This window comes from Euprymna scolopes, chromosome 31 (assembly GCF_053919585.1).
Source record: "Euprymna scolopes isolate OS-2025 chromosome 31, ASM5391958v1, whole genome shotgun sequence".
Lineage (NCBI taxonomy): Eukaryota > Metazoa > Mollusca > Cephalopoda > Sepiida > Sepiolidae > Euprymna > Euprymna scolopes.
The window spans coordinates 53,714,411-53,731,765 of NC_136512.1; the positions used below are offsets into that span (position 1 = coordinate 53,714,411).

At 31.2% G+C, this 17,355-nt stretch overlaps 1 protein-coding gene across 1 annotated transcript in view; it reads right to left on the reverse strand.

Moving 5' to 3' along the window:
• Positions 1-261: 261 nt before the first annotated feature.
• The window catches only part of LOC145255746 (uncharacterized), a 53,733-nt gene continuing 36,639 nt past the window's right edge, over positions 262-17,355 (reverse strand). Inside the window, exons 2-3 of the mRNA XM_080114388.1 lie at positions 10,500-10,770; positions 262-3,030 (exon numbers count right to left, since the gene is read on the reverse strand). Of these exons, the coding sequence (XP_079970514.1) occupies positions 2,851-3,030; positions 10,500-10,770 (451 nt within the window). The 3' untranslated portion in view covers positions 262-2,850. The remainder of the gene's footprint in view (positions 3,031-10,499; positions 10,771-17,355) is intronic.

Genomic DNA, 17,355 nt, shown 5'->3' on the forward strand with positions numbered 1-17,355 from the left:
CAAGAATGTAAAAAAATAAGGAAATATACATCATTACAAGATTATATAAACATTTTTTTTACATTCATTAAATACAAACTTAATAAATTAAAGTAGAAAATTAAAAAAAGATTTTTACAGAAATTTTATGTCCTTGCATTAACCTTCAAAGGCTGAAAATTATGATTCATGGTGTAATATTTACAAATAAATTCTCACTTGTGACCTAGTTTTCATTACAAACATAGAATTTTCATTAGTAAAAATAAATACAAAAATATATTTAAATCATATTTTGAAATATTTATTATTTTTTCTAGCTGTTTGATGTTAAATACTTAACTATTTGTTATTGTCCCAGAACGTTTTTATAAAATAACTAGAAAAAATATGACCAGTTGGGTCATTTATTGAGTTTGGGTTTCATTGCTTGAATCTAGAAAAACCGAGTTTGCAAAACCAGTTAAATTTTATTTTTAATCAGTCAGTAAGATTCAGTCTCTCTCTCTCTTTCTTTCTCTCTCTCTCTCTGGGTTAAATAGTAATACATAGTGATATTCCCTATTATTTACAATATACTATTTCATAGTTAGTTTTATTATCTTTGACTAATAAACAGAGAGAGTGTGATTGGGCGATAGATGATGAAACAATATACAATAAAAAAGAATGAAAACTATAGACAGAAATTTAATATGAGTAACCTAATGTGTAAATTGCAAATTATAGATAATTCGAACAATTAAAGTGGATTTTTTTTTTTAAACATAACTCCATCCTAAAACTAAGAAATATTTTAACATATATTTGGTGTGATATAAGAAATTTTGGGATATATAGGAAGAATCAGCTTTAATATAATAATAGATTTGAATATTTTAATATCTTTTAATTCTAAAAAAGTACATTTTCTGAAGTCATTAAATCTCATAAGGACAAGCAAAAATTACAGAGTTATATATGCAGAGTGTCTCAAAAAGTACTCACAATTTGAATGATGATAAAATCTTTATTTATGAACATAGATCGAAATGTAATAGCTTTGAATACAAAAGACAAATGTAATTGAAGAATCACGTTCATAAATCTTCAAACTGATAACCACTATTGTCCAGACAATGCTGATAACATGCACCAAGGAATTTGCAAATGTAAGTACAATGTTTGAAGAACATTTTTTGAGACACCCTGTGTATATACATATACACACGTGTGGACTGATTCTTTTTTTTTTGGTCACTGGGATGCAACCAATCAGTATATATGACAAAAATTATGAAAATAATATTCCATGAGTTTATAATGAGGGTTGATTTAAAAAGTCTTCACTGAGATTTATTTAAAATGAATTTAAGGTGCCTAGTTTGTTAGAACCTAAAAGAATGACCACTTTCGAGGATTGAAATTCTTGTTTTACAAATGGCACATAAACCCATTACATCATTTTGTGTCAACGTATTTATAGAATCGGCATTTGATACCACGCTTTAATACGGGAGAGAATAACGCATTTAAGGAATTGTTATTTTTTATATCTTTACGTTAAACAAGACTTTTCTTTAGTTCCTATGCAGTTTCACCAATGTATATCTGATGAAAAATAATGAGAATTAAAATTATATATCATCAATGTTTCATTAGTAAAAATAAGAAGTCACACACCACATTTTATAAATACACCACATTTTGACTTCTAATGGTTATAGTTCATTTGAAGAAATGAAAAGCATTCTTTTCATATCATAATCATACCACATTTTTTTAATTACAACTACATTTTGTTTGAAAAAACTATTTTTTTGTCATAAATCCATCACATATGTTATTTCTTTGAATCAATCATCTAGAGAAAGTCTTGAAATAAAAATAAATTATTTATAAATTTCGGGATTTTTCTTTTTCATATATATATGTGCGTGTGTGTTTGTATAAATAAACATACTATAAATGCACTCTATTCATTCATTGAGCACTCGAGTTTCAGTAGAAACAGGAAACAAAAGTATGCAACCATTTTATATATATATATATATATATATATATATATATATGAAAAAGAAAAATCCCCAAATTTATCAATATTTTATTTTTTTTATATATATATATATATATATATATATGAATGATAGATTTAAATACAACTGTCTTAATTTTAAAATTACATTTTCTAAGAATTCAGGCAAAGTCAATGATTTTTATTTTAAAAATTATTTCAATTTTTTCTCCAATTTTTTGAATGCAAATATCATTCCAAGGTCGATGACCTTTTGCCTAGAAGCAAAGTGTAGTATCTGTTCAGCTCGACTGAGGCAATTTTTATTTTCATCTCAATACAGACTGATATTTTTTGGGGGTGAGGGTAGTTTTTTGCCCACATTAAAAACTCAGCTTGTGTCAAACTCTACTCTTAAAGAAACAAGCAAATAAGGACTTGTAAAACAATAATGTCATGGTAATAATAGCAATACAGGAAGAATGCAGAAATAATTTTACACATAGGAAAATAATCGAATCATCCTGTTGAGTTTGCATTTCAACTATCTAAGTTTAAATGCAATTTTCAGTGTAGGATCAGAATAATAAACAAAGCCAACCTCCCTCCACATGTTAAGAAGCATGAGTTTTTAAAGAATAAAGTTATTACTTTAAAAAATGCAAAACAGTCTTAACACGAATTATTTCTCTTAAAGTATTTGGCGTTATGAATCAATACTTTGTTAATTATTCTGCTCTTTCATCCAATTTTTCTCTTATTATAGAATCATTTTCATTTTTTGTTCTCGTTAAAATAATAAAAGCATTTTTATAAAATATATTGCATTTAAACACATCAACATACATATAAAATAACCAAATTTTTAATTTTTCTTTTCAATTCGATCCTTTTTGAAACTTGTATTCAAAAATATAATTCCAGCCTCGTTTTGTAAGTGCAGTGTATCCGTTTTTTTTTAAATATCCGATTGTGTACTGTATTGGTTCCTTGTTGTGGAGAGCTTCATAGATGATATAGGCAGGACGGTAACCAAGCCTGATAAACTGATGAACAATCTATATATAAAAACAAAATATATATCAACATGAAGTAGTTGGAAAAGTTTTGGTTCATATAAAATTAGTAGAAACATTTGAATAAATTTTTTGTGATATAAAATATTATTATGGCAAGGAATAAAGACATGGGTGACATCATTTTTGTGTGTTAAAGCAGAAAGAAAACATTTCAAGCATGCATTGTCCCCCGTGAGTGCAGAGTGAACGAGGCATAAAAAAATGACTAAGTTCAGCATATGCACACACACACACACACACACACACACACACACACACACACACACACACACACACACCATTTAGCCCCAAAAGTCCCCAGGAGATGTCCAATCCTGGTGAAAATGAAAAAACGGTGCAGTTTTAGGCCTTAACATATGTAAATTTTTCCACCATGCAAAAAAGGAAATGACTAAGTCCATCATTTGCCCCACCCCTCATTTAGCCCCAAAAGTCCCCAAGGCCTTAACATATTTAAATTTGAGACTGCTAAATAGACATACACAGAAAACTTTGGACAAAAATGGTAAAATAGTCCCAAAAATGGAGTGTTTTGTTTTAGCCCTAAAAGAGCCCCTGGGTCACACCTAAGAGTTATTGCAAAGTATAGACAAACAAAATTATATAGAAATCAGTTACAACTTTTCAGAAAGTTTTATAAAAATCCAAGGCATCAATTTTTTTAATAAACACAAAAGTGTCAATTTTAGCCATTTTAACCCTAAAGGCACATAATCAGAGTTTTCTCAGAAAATCCATTCTGTTACCTTTTTTTTTTAATTGTATAATGTTTAATGTTTGTGCAAAATTTCGAAAAATTTCAAGGCATAGTTATTGAGAAAAGTGCGGACAGATGAACGGACAAGGGTGAATTTACAGGTCCACTCTCCTTTTGTCGGGATACCAAAAAATAGGTTGGAACTCTTTCTCACAAACTCCTCTTTACTCTCAATTTTCTGCACTAATTCTTAATGTCTCTTTTCTCATACTTGGCCGGCTTTTCACAACTTGTTCATTTATTCACCGAAGCAGCAGCTTGCAGCTTCTCCCAATTGACAACAAACTCACTCACACAAGATAATGTCCGAAAACAAAAGATGCCTGTCACACAAAAAAAATTCCGTCTTTTTATGCTGCCAGCTCAGAACTTCCTACAGTGCCTGGATTTGCATGCATATTATTTTTGTATTGGAAGGGTTCCAGGTTCAAGTGCCAGTTCTTTTCTACAGCAGGCATATGCCAACCACGTGTGCTTATTACTATAACCCTCCACACTGTCATCAAATTGAAATATGGTATACAACAGAGAAAAAGATATAATTAAAATTAATCTACTGAGATGCCCTTCATCCATACTCATCAGTGCGAATATCGTAGAATAAAATATTTCTGATTAAAAGGTAAATGATGTAATGAAATGAAGATCAAATATGACGTATATCAAATATAACTGATAGATTGTCACTGGTGTAAGCCGACACATTCGCCACTATTTAGAATATTTTTAAAATGTGTTTTCCTTCACTTAAACTGAGGAGACTTGTTCACTAGTTTACAGCACCGGGTATTCCTAACTAATTACCCAGGTTTTACGTTGCTTCATTTTTATGCTCAAACAAAAACTTATTTGAATATAATACTTTTCGGGGATTGAAATTCTTGTTTTACAAATGGCACATAAACCCATTACATCATTTTGTGCCAACGTATTTATAGAATCGGCATTTGATAGGTTTTTGTTTGTGATTAATTTCCCTGTTTTAAGTTGATGCTATAAAAAATATGACGTGAATTTGGAAAATTGTTTTTTTACTTATTTAATTGTATTTAGTAGTTTCTTGTTAAAAATGAATTATTTTTTCGGGTAGTCTATCATTTGAGAGATAGGCATGTTTTTTAACAGCTAGATTAAGTTTGCTACACGGTAGTATTTCTTGCAGATATTCCTACATTTATTTTAGAATTGTATATGCATAAAGTACACCAAAGTGTGTGTGTGTGTGTGTGCGCGCGCGCGTTAGATGTATATGTTCGATACTGGAAGTAAATTTCAACTGAATAACTGTAGCCTTGCTTTTATTTACTGAGATATTTTGAATTGCATCGTTTTAATTTTATAATTGTTAAGCATCAAATGGGCAGATATAGATAAGTGAAAGCACGCCAAATTATTAAGCGTATATGTGAATTATAAGTTATTCCCCTTGAACCATTTTGAGTTATTTCCCTTAAATCAATGCTGACTAGATTTTGCCGTTGCATAGTGTTCTTCAATCTCTGAGAAGAGAAGCGGGGAACGTAATGAAATATAAAAAGTGAACAATTGGTAGCAGATTGAGACTTAGTTGTGGTGCATTTTTGTGGTGTAGCCATTCTTATTTATGTTGGGTATCTCAAGATGACGAGTTAAGTTTTACAATCGTTGCAAGCCTTATGAAATGAAGAATGAAAGAATGCTAAAATATTTTTATAGTATTCTAGTTCTTCTCCGTGATCTGTGCTATATTTTATAAATAAATCATCTTCTGAAAAATTATGTTTTGTATGAATTTATTAAATATGAGAAGAACATAACTCGGTCCATGAAAGAACCGTCAACCTCATAACTCTTACTTCCCTTATTCTGTATGTAGTTCTCATATTCCATTAGCAATGTTTCTAACAAAGGGGGAAGAATTGCTGCTTTCTAGGTTGGAATCTATCAATCTCATATTTATCGTTGGCTTGTTGGAGCGATTTCCAGAAAAAAATTTTAGAATAGAAAAAAATCTCATTCTAACATTAAAACAACCATATTAAGTCAGGGAATGAAAGAGAAAAGTGTTAGTAAATGAATAAGCCCATGAGTATGGTTAAAGAGTCTTTTTTTTTTTACTGCTATTCACCTGCAGCAAGGCATAGTGTCGTTTAGACATAAAGGGCTACTATTTGGGACCAAATGTACTATGTAGGGAGTTGAGCAGCAAGATGTCTGTTCACATTATACTTGAACTTCTGCATGTCAGTACAGTCAGGGAAGCAGGGTATTGGGAGGGAATTACAAAGTTTAGCATTTCAAGGGAAGAAACTATTAGAGTAAAAGGCTGTCCAGCATCTATGGATTTCTACAGTGTAGGGGTGGGATTTTGCTGCTTGTTGGATTAGTCGGGAATATTATCATTGAAGAGATACCAGTGCTTCATGTTTATCGGAGCACATTTCATTAAATTTTTTTTTTACATGGTAGTCACCACTTATCAAGGCCCCGAAGCCACTCGGGGATAAGGGTTATTGCATGTACAGTAATCAATGGGATAATATTGTAGTAATCGTTGGTAATGGAGATTTGATAAAGTGTCTTGCTTAAGGGGGCGGTTTATCAGGAATTTGTTTATGTTGGACTTGAAGACATCCAAGTTGTAGTCAGGTGGGAAACAAGCAAACGATAGAGAGTTCCACACGCGTGCACTTCTAAGAAAGAAGTTTTGTTCATGAAATCTATGTTTTGATTTAGGCACAAATAAAGAGTGGGGAAAATTATTGACAGTGGTTTTACATAGAAGGGTGTTTTTCGTGAAAGATTGGTGAGGGGGGGGACCAGAGATTGGAGCTCAGAATGCTTGTAAAACAGGTACAGGGATACGCCATTTCAGTAATGGGGTTAGGGTTAGGGTTTGATTGATAGTATGGGACCTACTAGGTTGGAGACTCTTTTTTTAGGCTCTGTTTAAGAGACAAACTCTAGTGGCAGATGTACCAGCCCAGATGTGGCAACAATAATCCATACATGGGTGAATAGTGTTTTTTTTAGAGATATAGGATACTTCCAGGTCAGTAATTTTCTAGCACAGTAGAGAAAGCCCACCTTCTTCACAGTAATTTTAGCAATGTCGTCAATGTATTTGTTCCAATTCATGTTAGCTGCAAATGTTAAGATGAGGAGTTTGAACAAAGAGCTTTCAGGTAGCATATTATCAGTCATAGTAACCAGTGGTTTAGACAGATTTCTTGTAATTATTAAATGTGAGAAGCTTTGTTTTGTCAGTATTGAATGTTACCATCCATTCCACTACAGATTGGAAGTCTTTCTCTACACTATCCTGTATGTAGTTAATGGTTAAGAGTTCATTTTATAATCTCCAGTCATATGTTAAGTTCACATGAGAGATGGCCTCTAAATGGGCAAGCCAGAAACAAAGTTAAATACATGCATTAATTAGGGTCCAACTTAGAAATCAAACATGGATTAAAAATTGTCAATGGCAGCTCATTGTAACTATTATAAATTGCCATTTGTTGTAATACTGCTACACCCTAACTTCCAAGAAGACGATGTATGATTTTGAGCTGATTGAAGGATCTGTTCAATGACTTTTTATAAGTAAATGATTACCTAAGAATCAATGCAGATACAATGCCCTAACCTCTCCCCATGCACTGCTATAGACAATTTCATATTTTTTATTTACAAGGGCATTAAATAGAAAAAACACATATTCTAACTTATAAATTCAAATTTCATCAAATTTCACTTTTACATTATATTTAATTTCACTTTATAATCATTTTTAACTCATCATCCAATCATACATCACGGATCTTCTTGACTCTCATATAATCTTATTCAATATCCCTTATCACACTAGATAGGTCTTCATGAGTAATTATGTATCCTCTGCTAGTTGTGTGATCTCCCCATTGAAATACGCCCCTGTTTTTACATCCACAAAAGAATTGTTGATGATTATACTTAGCCTTCCAACAGTGATCAGCAAATCTGGTTCTTCTCTCTCTGAAGACTGGGATCCAAAGGTGTTCATAAAGTTGTAAGGTTTTGTTTCCAGATGTTGAGAGTAGCTTTTAGCATTATTGTATTAACACCATTAAGTTTTTTTCTAATTATTTGGTATTTTATCTTGATAAGAGGATTTGAGTTTTAGATTGTTTATACATTGTTTTGTCCAGCCCAGAATTTGATATTCCACATATTAAGTTTGCCCTTTGCACAATTCTCCTTTGTAACTTTATTACCAAGATAGATAAAATTATCGATATTTTTTTAGGCAAGTTCCTTTTAGGAGAAGAGATATTTTCATATTGGTTCAAAAGACTGTTCTGTTTTACTTGTGTTCACCAAAAACCCAACGCAATTTGACATTTCTTTGATACAATTTAACAGTAGTACTTCTGTACTACTGTTAAATTGTATCAGCAAAACTCGCCATGTTTCAGCATAATCTGCTTACATAATTACCTTAACTTTTGTTTACTTCTTGAAGGTACTAATGTTAAGCCATTTTCTTTCAATTAACCTCTATAGGATATAGTGTACAGATTTTGAACTCATATACGATGCAGTGTTTGACTAAACATTAAGGTCATTCAATGTAAAAGTATTTGAAGAAGCCAAGGAATGGATATTGAAGTAACTAAAATTCATGAAAAATGCAAAAATGTGAAAATCAATGGAATGTGTTCAACACCAACAATTTGTAACCTTAAATAATTGATGGACAACAATTTCTAACAAACCATTCATAACTGTGTATAACAGAAGATTCAATATCAAGAATTGAGAGATATTTTTAAAAATATTCAGCATTATTATTATGCAGGGTGACACCACCACCACAAAAAAAATGCCACTCATGAAATCACTAATAAAATTTACAATTCGTTTTGTAATAAAATCATATTTGGTACAAATAAACTTCAGTGTGTGCCAGACTTGATCACCAAGTTTCAGTTGTGAATATCAAACAATGTTTACTTTATCATCATTCAATAATATGCAGAATCACTGTGGTGATCATCTCATCAGTAGAAGGTGCAATCTTGAATAGACTCACTAGACCATAGCACCTTAGATCTTTATTTGTAGAGTTATCTGAAAGATAATGTTTATCAAACTATCCTGCAGGTTTTTCCTAAACTGAAGAGGGTCAATCCAAACAAAATTAAAGCAGTGCCAAGAAAAAAGTGTGTCAGTTATTTTGCATATCATCTCCAAGTGTGTTTGTTAATGAATGGTGATAAAATAAAGACTGTTGAACATTCAGGGGTGAAACTTGGTGGACAAGTCAGGTATTGACTATTTATTTGAATCAAATATGCTTGGATTGTTGAAAGGATTGTGAATTTTATCAACAATTCTATGGTTCTAGTGTGGAGAGGGTGAGAGTTATCCTATACTATATAAGGACATGAACATTTTCAGAAGAAATTTCTCACACTGTTCATGAAACAAAAAAATAGCTTTCAGATTTACTGTGTAAAATGGCCATCAATTGAACCTTAAATAAAAATGAAATGTTATTTATATTTGTTTTTAATTTACAAAAATAGTCAATATAATTTCTTGTCGTCACTGAAGTATGTGACAAAGTCTTACAATTTTAACTTCAATTAAAAAAAATTTTTTATTATTTCTTTCAAAAATTAAAACAGAATTTAAAGTTGATTTTTTTATACTAAATCTTTTTGCCTACATAAGATTTTATAAATAATTTATGTTAATGTCATTTAGAAGGTTGATAAATTGTAACTGTTATGGATTGTTAGCAGCCATAGTTCAATAAATCATAGTGATAACATTAATTATTATCTTTATGTGATAATTAAGATTATTTTGAATAATAGTATTCAAAATTCATCTTCATTGCTATTTTCATAAGATGGTGTAGAAGCTCTTCGTAAAAGAATCAGGTATTTCCGATTTTTGTATTTTAAGAATAGGTATCCTATATCAATTAATAAACATTAAGTTTCTTTGAAATATTTTAAAGAGTTTTTCGTGTGCATAATATGAGCACAACATTCCATTTCAAAATCTAAACATTTCAGAATTGCATTAAATTTAATTCATACTCATTAGACACCAATTACACAAGATTCTTTGATTTGCAGTTTTTTCTTAAGACCACTTAAGCTTAAGCTATTCAATTTTAGACATTTTCCAGAATCAAAATCATGTAATGGGTTTTGATAAATAAAAATAAGGATTTTAGACATGATGTTTAGTAGCATTATATTTTGATTTTAATGTTTGTATGGGGTATTAAAAGTGATGAAAAAATGTTTTGTTCAGAGAATTCATTTTATCCATCATGAGGCAAGTATTCTTCAAGTTAATTATGAAATTCTTAGTTATTATCGCTTGTAGTAACCTCAAGAAGACTAACATTTAAAACTGATCGTTATTCAGCGATCTAATCCATTAAAAAAAAAAAAGAAAGAAAAAGGGTTCAGCTCAAATTTCCATAAATATTCTAAAGTCTGAATAGAAGTATCTTAAGAAGATCAATGGTTACATCAACCAACAAGATGAGAATAATACCCCAAATAATAAAAATAAAACAAATTATCAAGTTGCATCTCAAAAATTCTGAAAGATTTCATCCCATCATTTCTATTGCCAGTGGTTCATGGTGTTGAACACATCAAAACTAAGTTGGCAAATGTTGAATTCACAAAAGAATTGATCTACTTACCGAGTCTCCTATACCTTCAGCATCAATGGAAAGTATACCAAAATGTTTCGGCACATGGTACTGTGTAACTAATGTCTTTACTGTTATACTTTTGACAGGAATAGTCATTTTGTTGCGAACACCAATATCGGCATGATTGTGTTGAAAGGCAAAGTGATTTTGCATTGTTCCCAGATCATCGGTCACAATAAAATCAGTGTTTCCATCTTTTGGACCAATAGCTGCTTGAACATAGGTGATATTTTGATAACTCGGGTTTCTGTCAACAAACCTGGAAAATAAAAGACATTTCTCTTTATTTATTTGACATCGTTTTGTTTACTGATATTAGTTGACTGGCTTGATCCCATAGAAATTCCAAGGTGTTTTTGCATCACAATCTGCATCATTCTATTGAAATAATATATGTCAGGGTAAATACTATTAAGAAAAAAAATTCCCTTTCTTTTACAATAAAAATAACTGTTAGATAAATATTCTGGAAATAAATAAAACGAATATGTTTCTTTTTTATTTATTTATTTTAAATTGTAGGATTTTTTTTACAATAAATATTGTCTTTTTACTGTAAAAATAATTGTTGACTAACTATGCTTCACATCAATAAAACAAATGTTATATTTGATTCTGTTTAAAATTTTTATAACAATTGATGACATAATTTGACTTTGGAATGATTCATTTAAAAATGAGTAAAATCAGAATATTTTAAAACCAGTGACATCAGATTAATAACCAATCGTCATTTTTGCTAATTGGATAATATTTTTTTTAATACATGTGAAAGATGATAATGTACATATGGCTTGGAGTATTATTATATAGATGACAAGTGAGACATTGATATTGTCTAGGCAAGTTGATATCCTACTACTCTGGCTGTTAAAAAATTATTATAATTCAAATAAAATATGTCATACAGATTTGTCAGTAAAATTTAATGAAACCAAATTTTCTAACAATTTTGAAAATAAGCAGTTTTTCATATTCTATCTTAAATTTTTATCAGTTTCACATCCATTTTACATTATGCATTAGATGGCTTTAAGAAATTAACTTTCAAATTAATCTATAACTGGCCAGGTCTTTATTTATCCTTCAAGTCAATTTTTATCATTTCCTCCCATGTTTTCCTTGGCCTTCCTGTATGAACTGGACCAGTTACCTTAACTCTTCTACATCAACTAACCCAAAATATCTCATCCATTCTTTCAACATGGCCATACCTTCAAAGCTTCCTGTTCTGTACACATCTTCCTATACTATTCAGATTTAATCTTCTCTTTTTGGTCATCAATAGGGCTATGACAACAGCATATTCTTATCATTGTGTTGACTCAAGTATACATCCGACACAGTTAGACACAGTTAATCAACCAAGAACCACATCGCTCTATATAAAAGCATACAAGATATCAACAGATACACACTCGAGAGTTAAAACAATAAAAAGAATATGCTGTTGTCATAGCCCTGGTCATCAATACCAAATCTGCCTAATACTCACATATTCATTATATTTTTGTCCATGCAACGCATGTCCTCAAACCTAGCTGGCCAAATTTTGCTTCCATATATCATAACACTGCATACACATACCTGATAGACTCTTCCCTTCATCAACAAGAGTAATTTAATTAATCTATGATTAGATTGGATTTCACTAAATGTGAGTTTGTTTCTCTGTGGCTTTTTTCCAGATATTTTGCTATGTGCTAAAATGTACCTTAGTTCGGGGATTGATAAAATCCAGAGTAGGTTAGTAAGCCCCCTCTCTCCAACCTCTCTATGAGTATACCATCCACTTTTCTCTTCCCTTGCTAAGAGAAAAATAGTGGGAGGGGGGGGGAGATCACAAAAGTGAAGAATGGGCATCTTGAAGGATCTCTATTACTGAAAAATAAAGAGGATAGGACTCATTCTATTAAGACACTGTTGTAACCAGAATTGCATGTACCATAAGCAAGGAACACATACTTATACCTAAAGTAGTCTGCCCAAGGCAATTTTTTGTTTGCTTGTTGCTGAATTTTTGTTTTAACAGGTTGACATTCGATGGGCACACAACCAGAAAGGAAAGTTGAAGGTGATGCTAAGTAATAGCAAGATAGGGTGTAAACTATTTACTATAAAATTTACATATCTTAAGACACTGCCTATTAAAGCTAGTTGAAATGGAATTTATGAATATATTGTGTAAAAATAAATAAATTATTTTTTAAATATGAATAATTTAGAATAATGTCAAGGAAATTCTGCCATTACTAACCAGAAGAATGTTACTATTGTTGACCAAGAGTCTATCAGGCATGTGTACGCAGTATGAGGAGGTATTGAACTGAAACCTAGACAGTGAGGGTTAAGGATATGCATTGCATGGGAAGAAATGATATGAGAATGATACGATTAAGTCATTATGTGAAGAGTTTAGGTAACTGGTTCAATTATGTAGAGGGCGAAGTCACCCTCTGTTGTTATGTAGAGGAATATGTCACATGGTCCCCTTTATCAGGAAATGAGTACACAAAATTGTCAGAAATTATATTTACAACCAATGTACATTTATTTACAGAATGGATACAAGTGTAATGTTAAAGAGTCTTTTGTGGAAATTCAAATGTCTTTTGTGGGAGGGCAAAACACGTCTGCATGGTGCCTGGTCCAAGCAAGAAAGAGGGAAAGAAATACAAACCGTAATATTTTATCCTGAGAAAATTTTGTTTCGTCCCCAAGGAGTCGAAGAGGGTAAAAATGGTGGTTTTTAACCCAAAATGGACAAAAATAGCATATTTCAGGGCATAGAATCTTTTCCAACCATAAGATTTTGCTGAAAATTACCCAAAAGCTAGATTACATAGATATACATATGGAAACATGGGGAGAAGTGATAAGAGTGGACTGGCAAGAAAGAGGGATTATTAGAGGTCTAGCCAGAGATAGGTTGGTTTGGAAGTCAATTTCTAAAATCCATCCAACATATGCCAGCATTGGATGTTAAACTGATAATGATGATGATGATGCTTACTATTAAATTAACTATTCTACTTTATTACTTTGAATGTTAGAAATTCTCTCTACACTCTCAAATGTTGATACCCAAATAGTTTCTAAAATAATAAATAAATAAAGCAGTGTATAATAATGGTATTTCTACTGATCACATGACCTTTTAATAAACATGGAAGGCGTGTACTTATTTTTGATACTACCTCTCTGAGAACAAAAAATTGATTAGCATTTTCAAAAGCAACTTTAAAAGAAAAACTATTGTAACATTATACTGTTCTTTCCAGTGCTGCATCTGCAAATGCAGATTGGCATTATTATGTTCAGTTAGCAAGTGTTAACCACTATAATTATCTTACATATCCATTTAAGGCGGCATGACAATAATAATAAACTACCAGTAATGACATACCAGCTTCACATACAAGAAATTATGGTGCAATTAAGTTACAACCAGGAGTAATTCCTATAATAATAAAAAGAAGAATAGTTAATATATATATGTAGTAAAATACCTGTCCTAAGATGGGTTATATTAATTCTCCAAACAGCAGTTTTGCACCATTTTTACATTCCCTTACAAACATTAAAATCAAGATATAATGCAACTAAACCTTATGACTATAATCCTTGTTCCAAGTTTGATCAAAATCTATTACATGATTTTGGTTTTAGAAAATGTTAAGAAATTAAAATTAATAGAATCTTGTTTAATTGGTGTTTAATGATTATGAATTGAATTTAATGCAAATTTGAAATATTTAAATTTTCAAATGAGAGGTTGTGACCATATTACGCTCCCTATAACGCCTTTTAAAATATTCAAAAGAAACTGAAACTTGGGGAATATTTATTAATTGATGTCCTATTGTTAAAATTTAACAAAAATGAAAGGTATCTAAATTCTGACAAAGAGCTTCTACAGTGTATCACAAAAGTGAGTACACTCCTCACACTTCATATATTTAAGTATATCGCTTCATGTGACAACACTGAAAAAATGATTTTTTTGACACAATGAAAAGTAGTCTCTCTGCAGCATATATAGGCAGTTTTGGATAATGATGGTGGCAACACAAAATGTTAAGAGTTTACATGTTGTATGTTAATATTGACAACTTTTCGTAAGACGTGTACTCACTTTTGTTGCCAGGGATTTAGCTTTTAATTGCTATATTTTAAGTTATTTTGAGGGGAAAATAAATTAACTCTGTTATATATGCTGCAGACAGACTACTTTTCATTGTGTCAAAAAATCATTTTTTTCAGTGTTGTCCCATGAAGAGATATCCTTAAATATTTGAAAAAAGTTACTCACTTTTGTGATACACTGTATCTCCTCTTTATCACTTTTGCATTAAACTAAATTAAACTAAATTAAACTAAATATAGCCCACATTTCCCATTCTTATGCCTAGCAGCTCAGTTCCAAAATTCATATCAGTTATTTAGTTTAATAGAGAATCGTATACATACAAATATATAAACATATATACATACCGAAATTTAAATAGAGACTAGTTGTATTTAAACAACATTGCCTAGAAGGCGTACGGTCCTTTCATCATCCGACATTTCATCACACGACTATTAATCACGGACTGTTAATCACTATACATTTAATCACGTTTTTTAATCACTTGGGGGTTTCCAAAAGCGCTTGAATGGTATTATTTTTTCAGATAATTTATTTTCATTTACACAATAGCCTAATTAAAATAAATGTTATATTTATTGTTTATTAGTTAAAATTTTAAAGGTATTGTTTAACATTAAGTAAAAAAAAAGAAAATGAAACTTTTTTCATGTTTCCATTTTTAAATGAAAAATAAATTAATTGAAATAAATGTTATGATTATTGTTTATTTGTTAAAAAGTTTTTTTAAAAGTGGTCGATATTTACTTTAAGTGCACAGATAGCCTTTTTTCCTAACCCTTGCCTGATTGGCGGGAGGGGGCAGTTTTACCCTATTTTCATAAAAATCCCCCCAAAATTGTCAAAGAGGCTAAAAATTTAACGTGGGAGTTGATTAATTATCTCAGTGTAAAGTGATTAAGTGTCCATATGATGAAAAAACCCATATGATTAAATGTCTATTCCGTGCTTAATAATCGGTGATTAAATGTCAGGTGATGAAATGTCGATGTTAATAAAAACTGATAACCGATTTGATGAAACTGACAAACTACAATAAATACATGGTAGACAAAAATATATCAAATAAAAATAATATAAAATATAAATCATAAAAACAATACATGTAGCAAGAAAAGTTCCTATTTTGATACAAAAAAAAACTTCTAGCAAATGCAAAAACAAGGAATAATAATAGTAACAACTGAACCAACAAATTGAGTTAATTCATTTGTAAAAGTCAAGACACAAAATGAAAAAAACAAACTCCGCTCATATTTAGTAATTATACAAAAAAGGTTTATATGTACAAAGAAAGTGATGACAACATCTAATAAAAACACAAACGGCAATAAAGCTACCTGAATTATTGTTGCCACATCAGAGTTAGTGCACCTGTGATACTACCGATGTTGCCCTACTCCTGCCCCACCCCCCCAAGTGTTAGGAAGTAAAATAAGAGAAAATATAACAAGAAGGAAAAAATAAGTTTATCAGCAGAACAAAGGTATAGGAAGTTGTTCACAAGGGTACACAAAGAAAGCTGAATAGGATTGGTAGTCAAGGTATGGCAAACAAAAGACTGGACATAAAAGGTAGATATATATTTAGAGATAGTTTATAAGCAATTTTAGGTGTGGCTGAGAATTTTGTGAGTTACGAATGGTTTACAGGCAGTCTTAGGTTTGTGACAATTAATGACAGCTGCTAAATTAACACAGTTAAATGCAAGTTGTGGCTGTGAGCAGATGAGGAAATGAATTGATCAACTGATGACAAAGTAACCTCAACAGATTTTTCCTGCAATGGTGTCACACACACACACACATCCAGAGCCCAACTGACAACCACAGAATGTGTTTTCTTTTGAGTTGTTTTATTTTATTTTTACATATTTGTGAACCATGATACACCCCTCAGCAGCCGACAATGTGAGAGAAACACTGACATGGCCTGAAATAAGATAAAGGAGAAGACTATGGAAACAACATTAGGGTCGGTGGTTGTTGAGAAGGGGATCACATGGTCTCATCACATGCACACATCAGTAGTCTCCCTTCCTTAGCCAAGAAGAAAGGAAAGTTATTTGCAATTATGGTAACAAGACAGGTTCTTGCTATGAATTTTAACAAGAAGGAACCTGTGATTGAAGCTCAGTCGAGCATCTTTCATAGAAATAATGATAAAGACTGATAAAGACTGGCAAAATCTTTTTTCTGTCAAGAACAGAATAGATCATTCCTTACTAGAGTGTAAAGTTGATTTTAAACTCTGTCGAGGCAAAAAAAAAAAAAAATGCTCCGAGTGACACCTTTGGGGATGTGACAAGAATACTCTATCTTAGAACATATCTGACTTTCACACAGGTAGAGTATTACATCAGGAGTTAGATACATTTAAAAATGATGGAATGATCTGACTATTTTCCCATCAACCTTAGCAACAGATTGGACAGAAATGCCCCACATCAACCAAATACAAACAGTGGAAGAATTATAAGCACTCGATTCTGGTAGAAAAACAAAAACAACAACAATGATAACACTGTATTCAGATATACAAGAACAAATTCAAACCAAAGAAAGGAGGATGTTACATAGCTAGATTATCTCCCCTTACTAATCACGATACCGTTAATAAAGTTTTTTTGTTACTGCCACTTTGTGTCTGTATACTTACTGCAGTCCTGTCATTTAATCCATCCATCCATCCTTA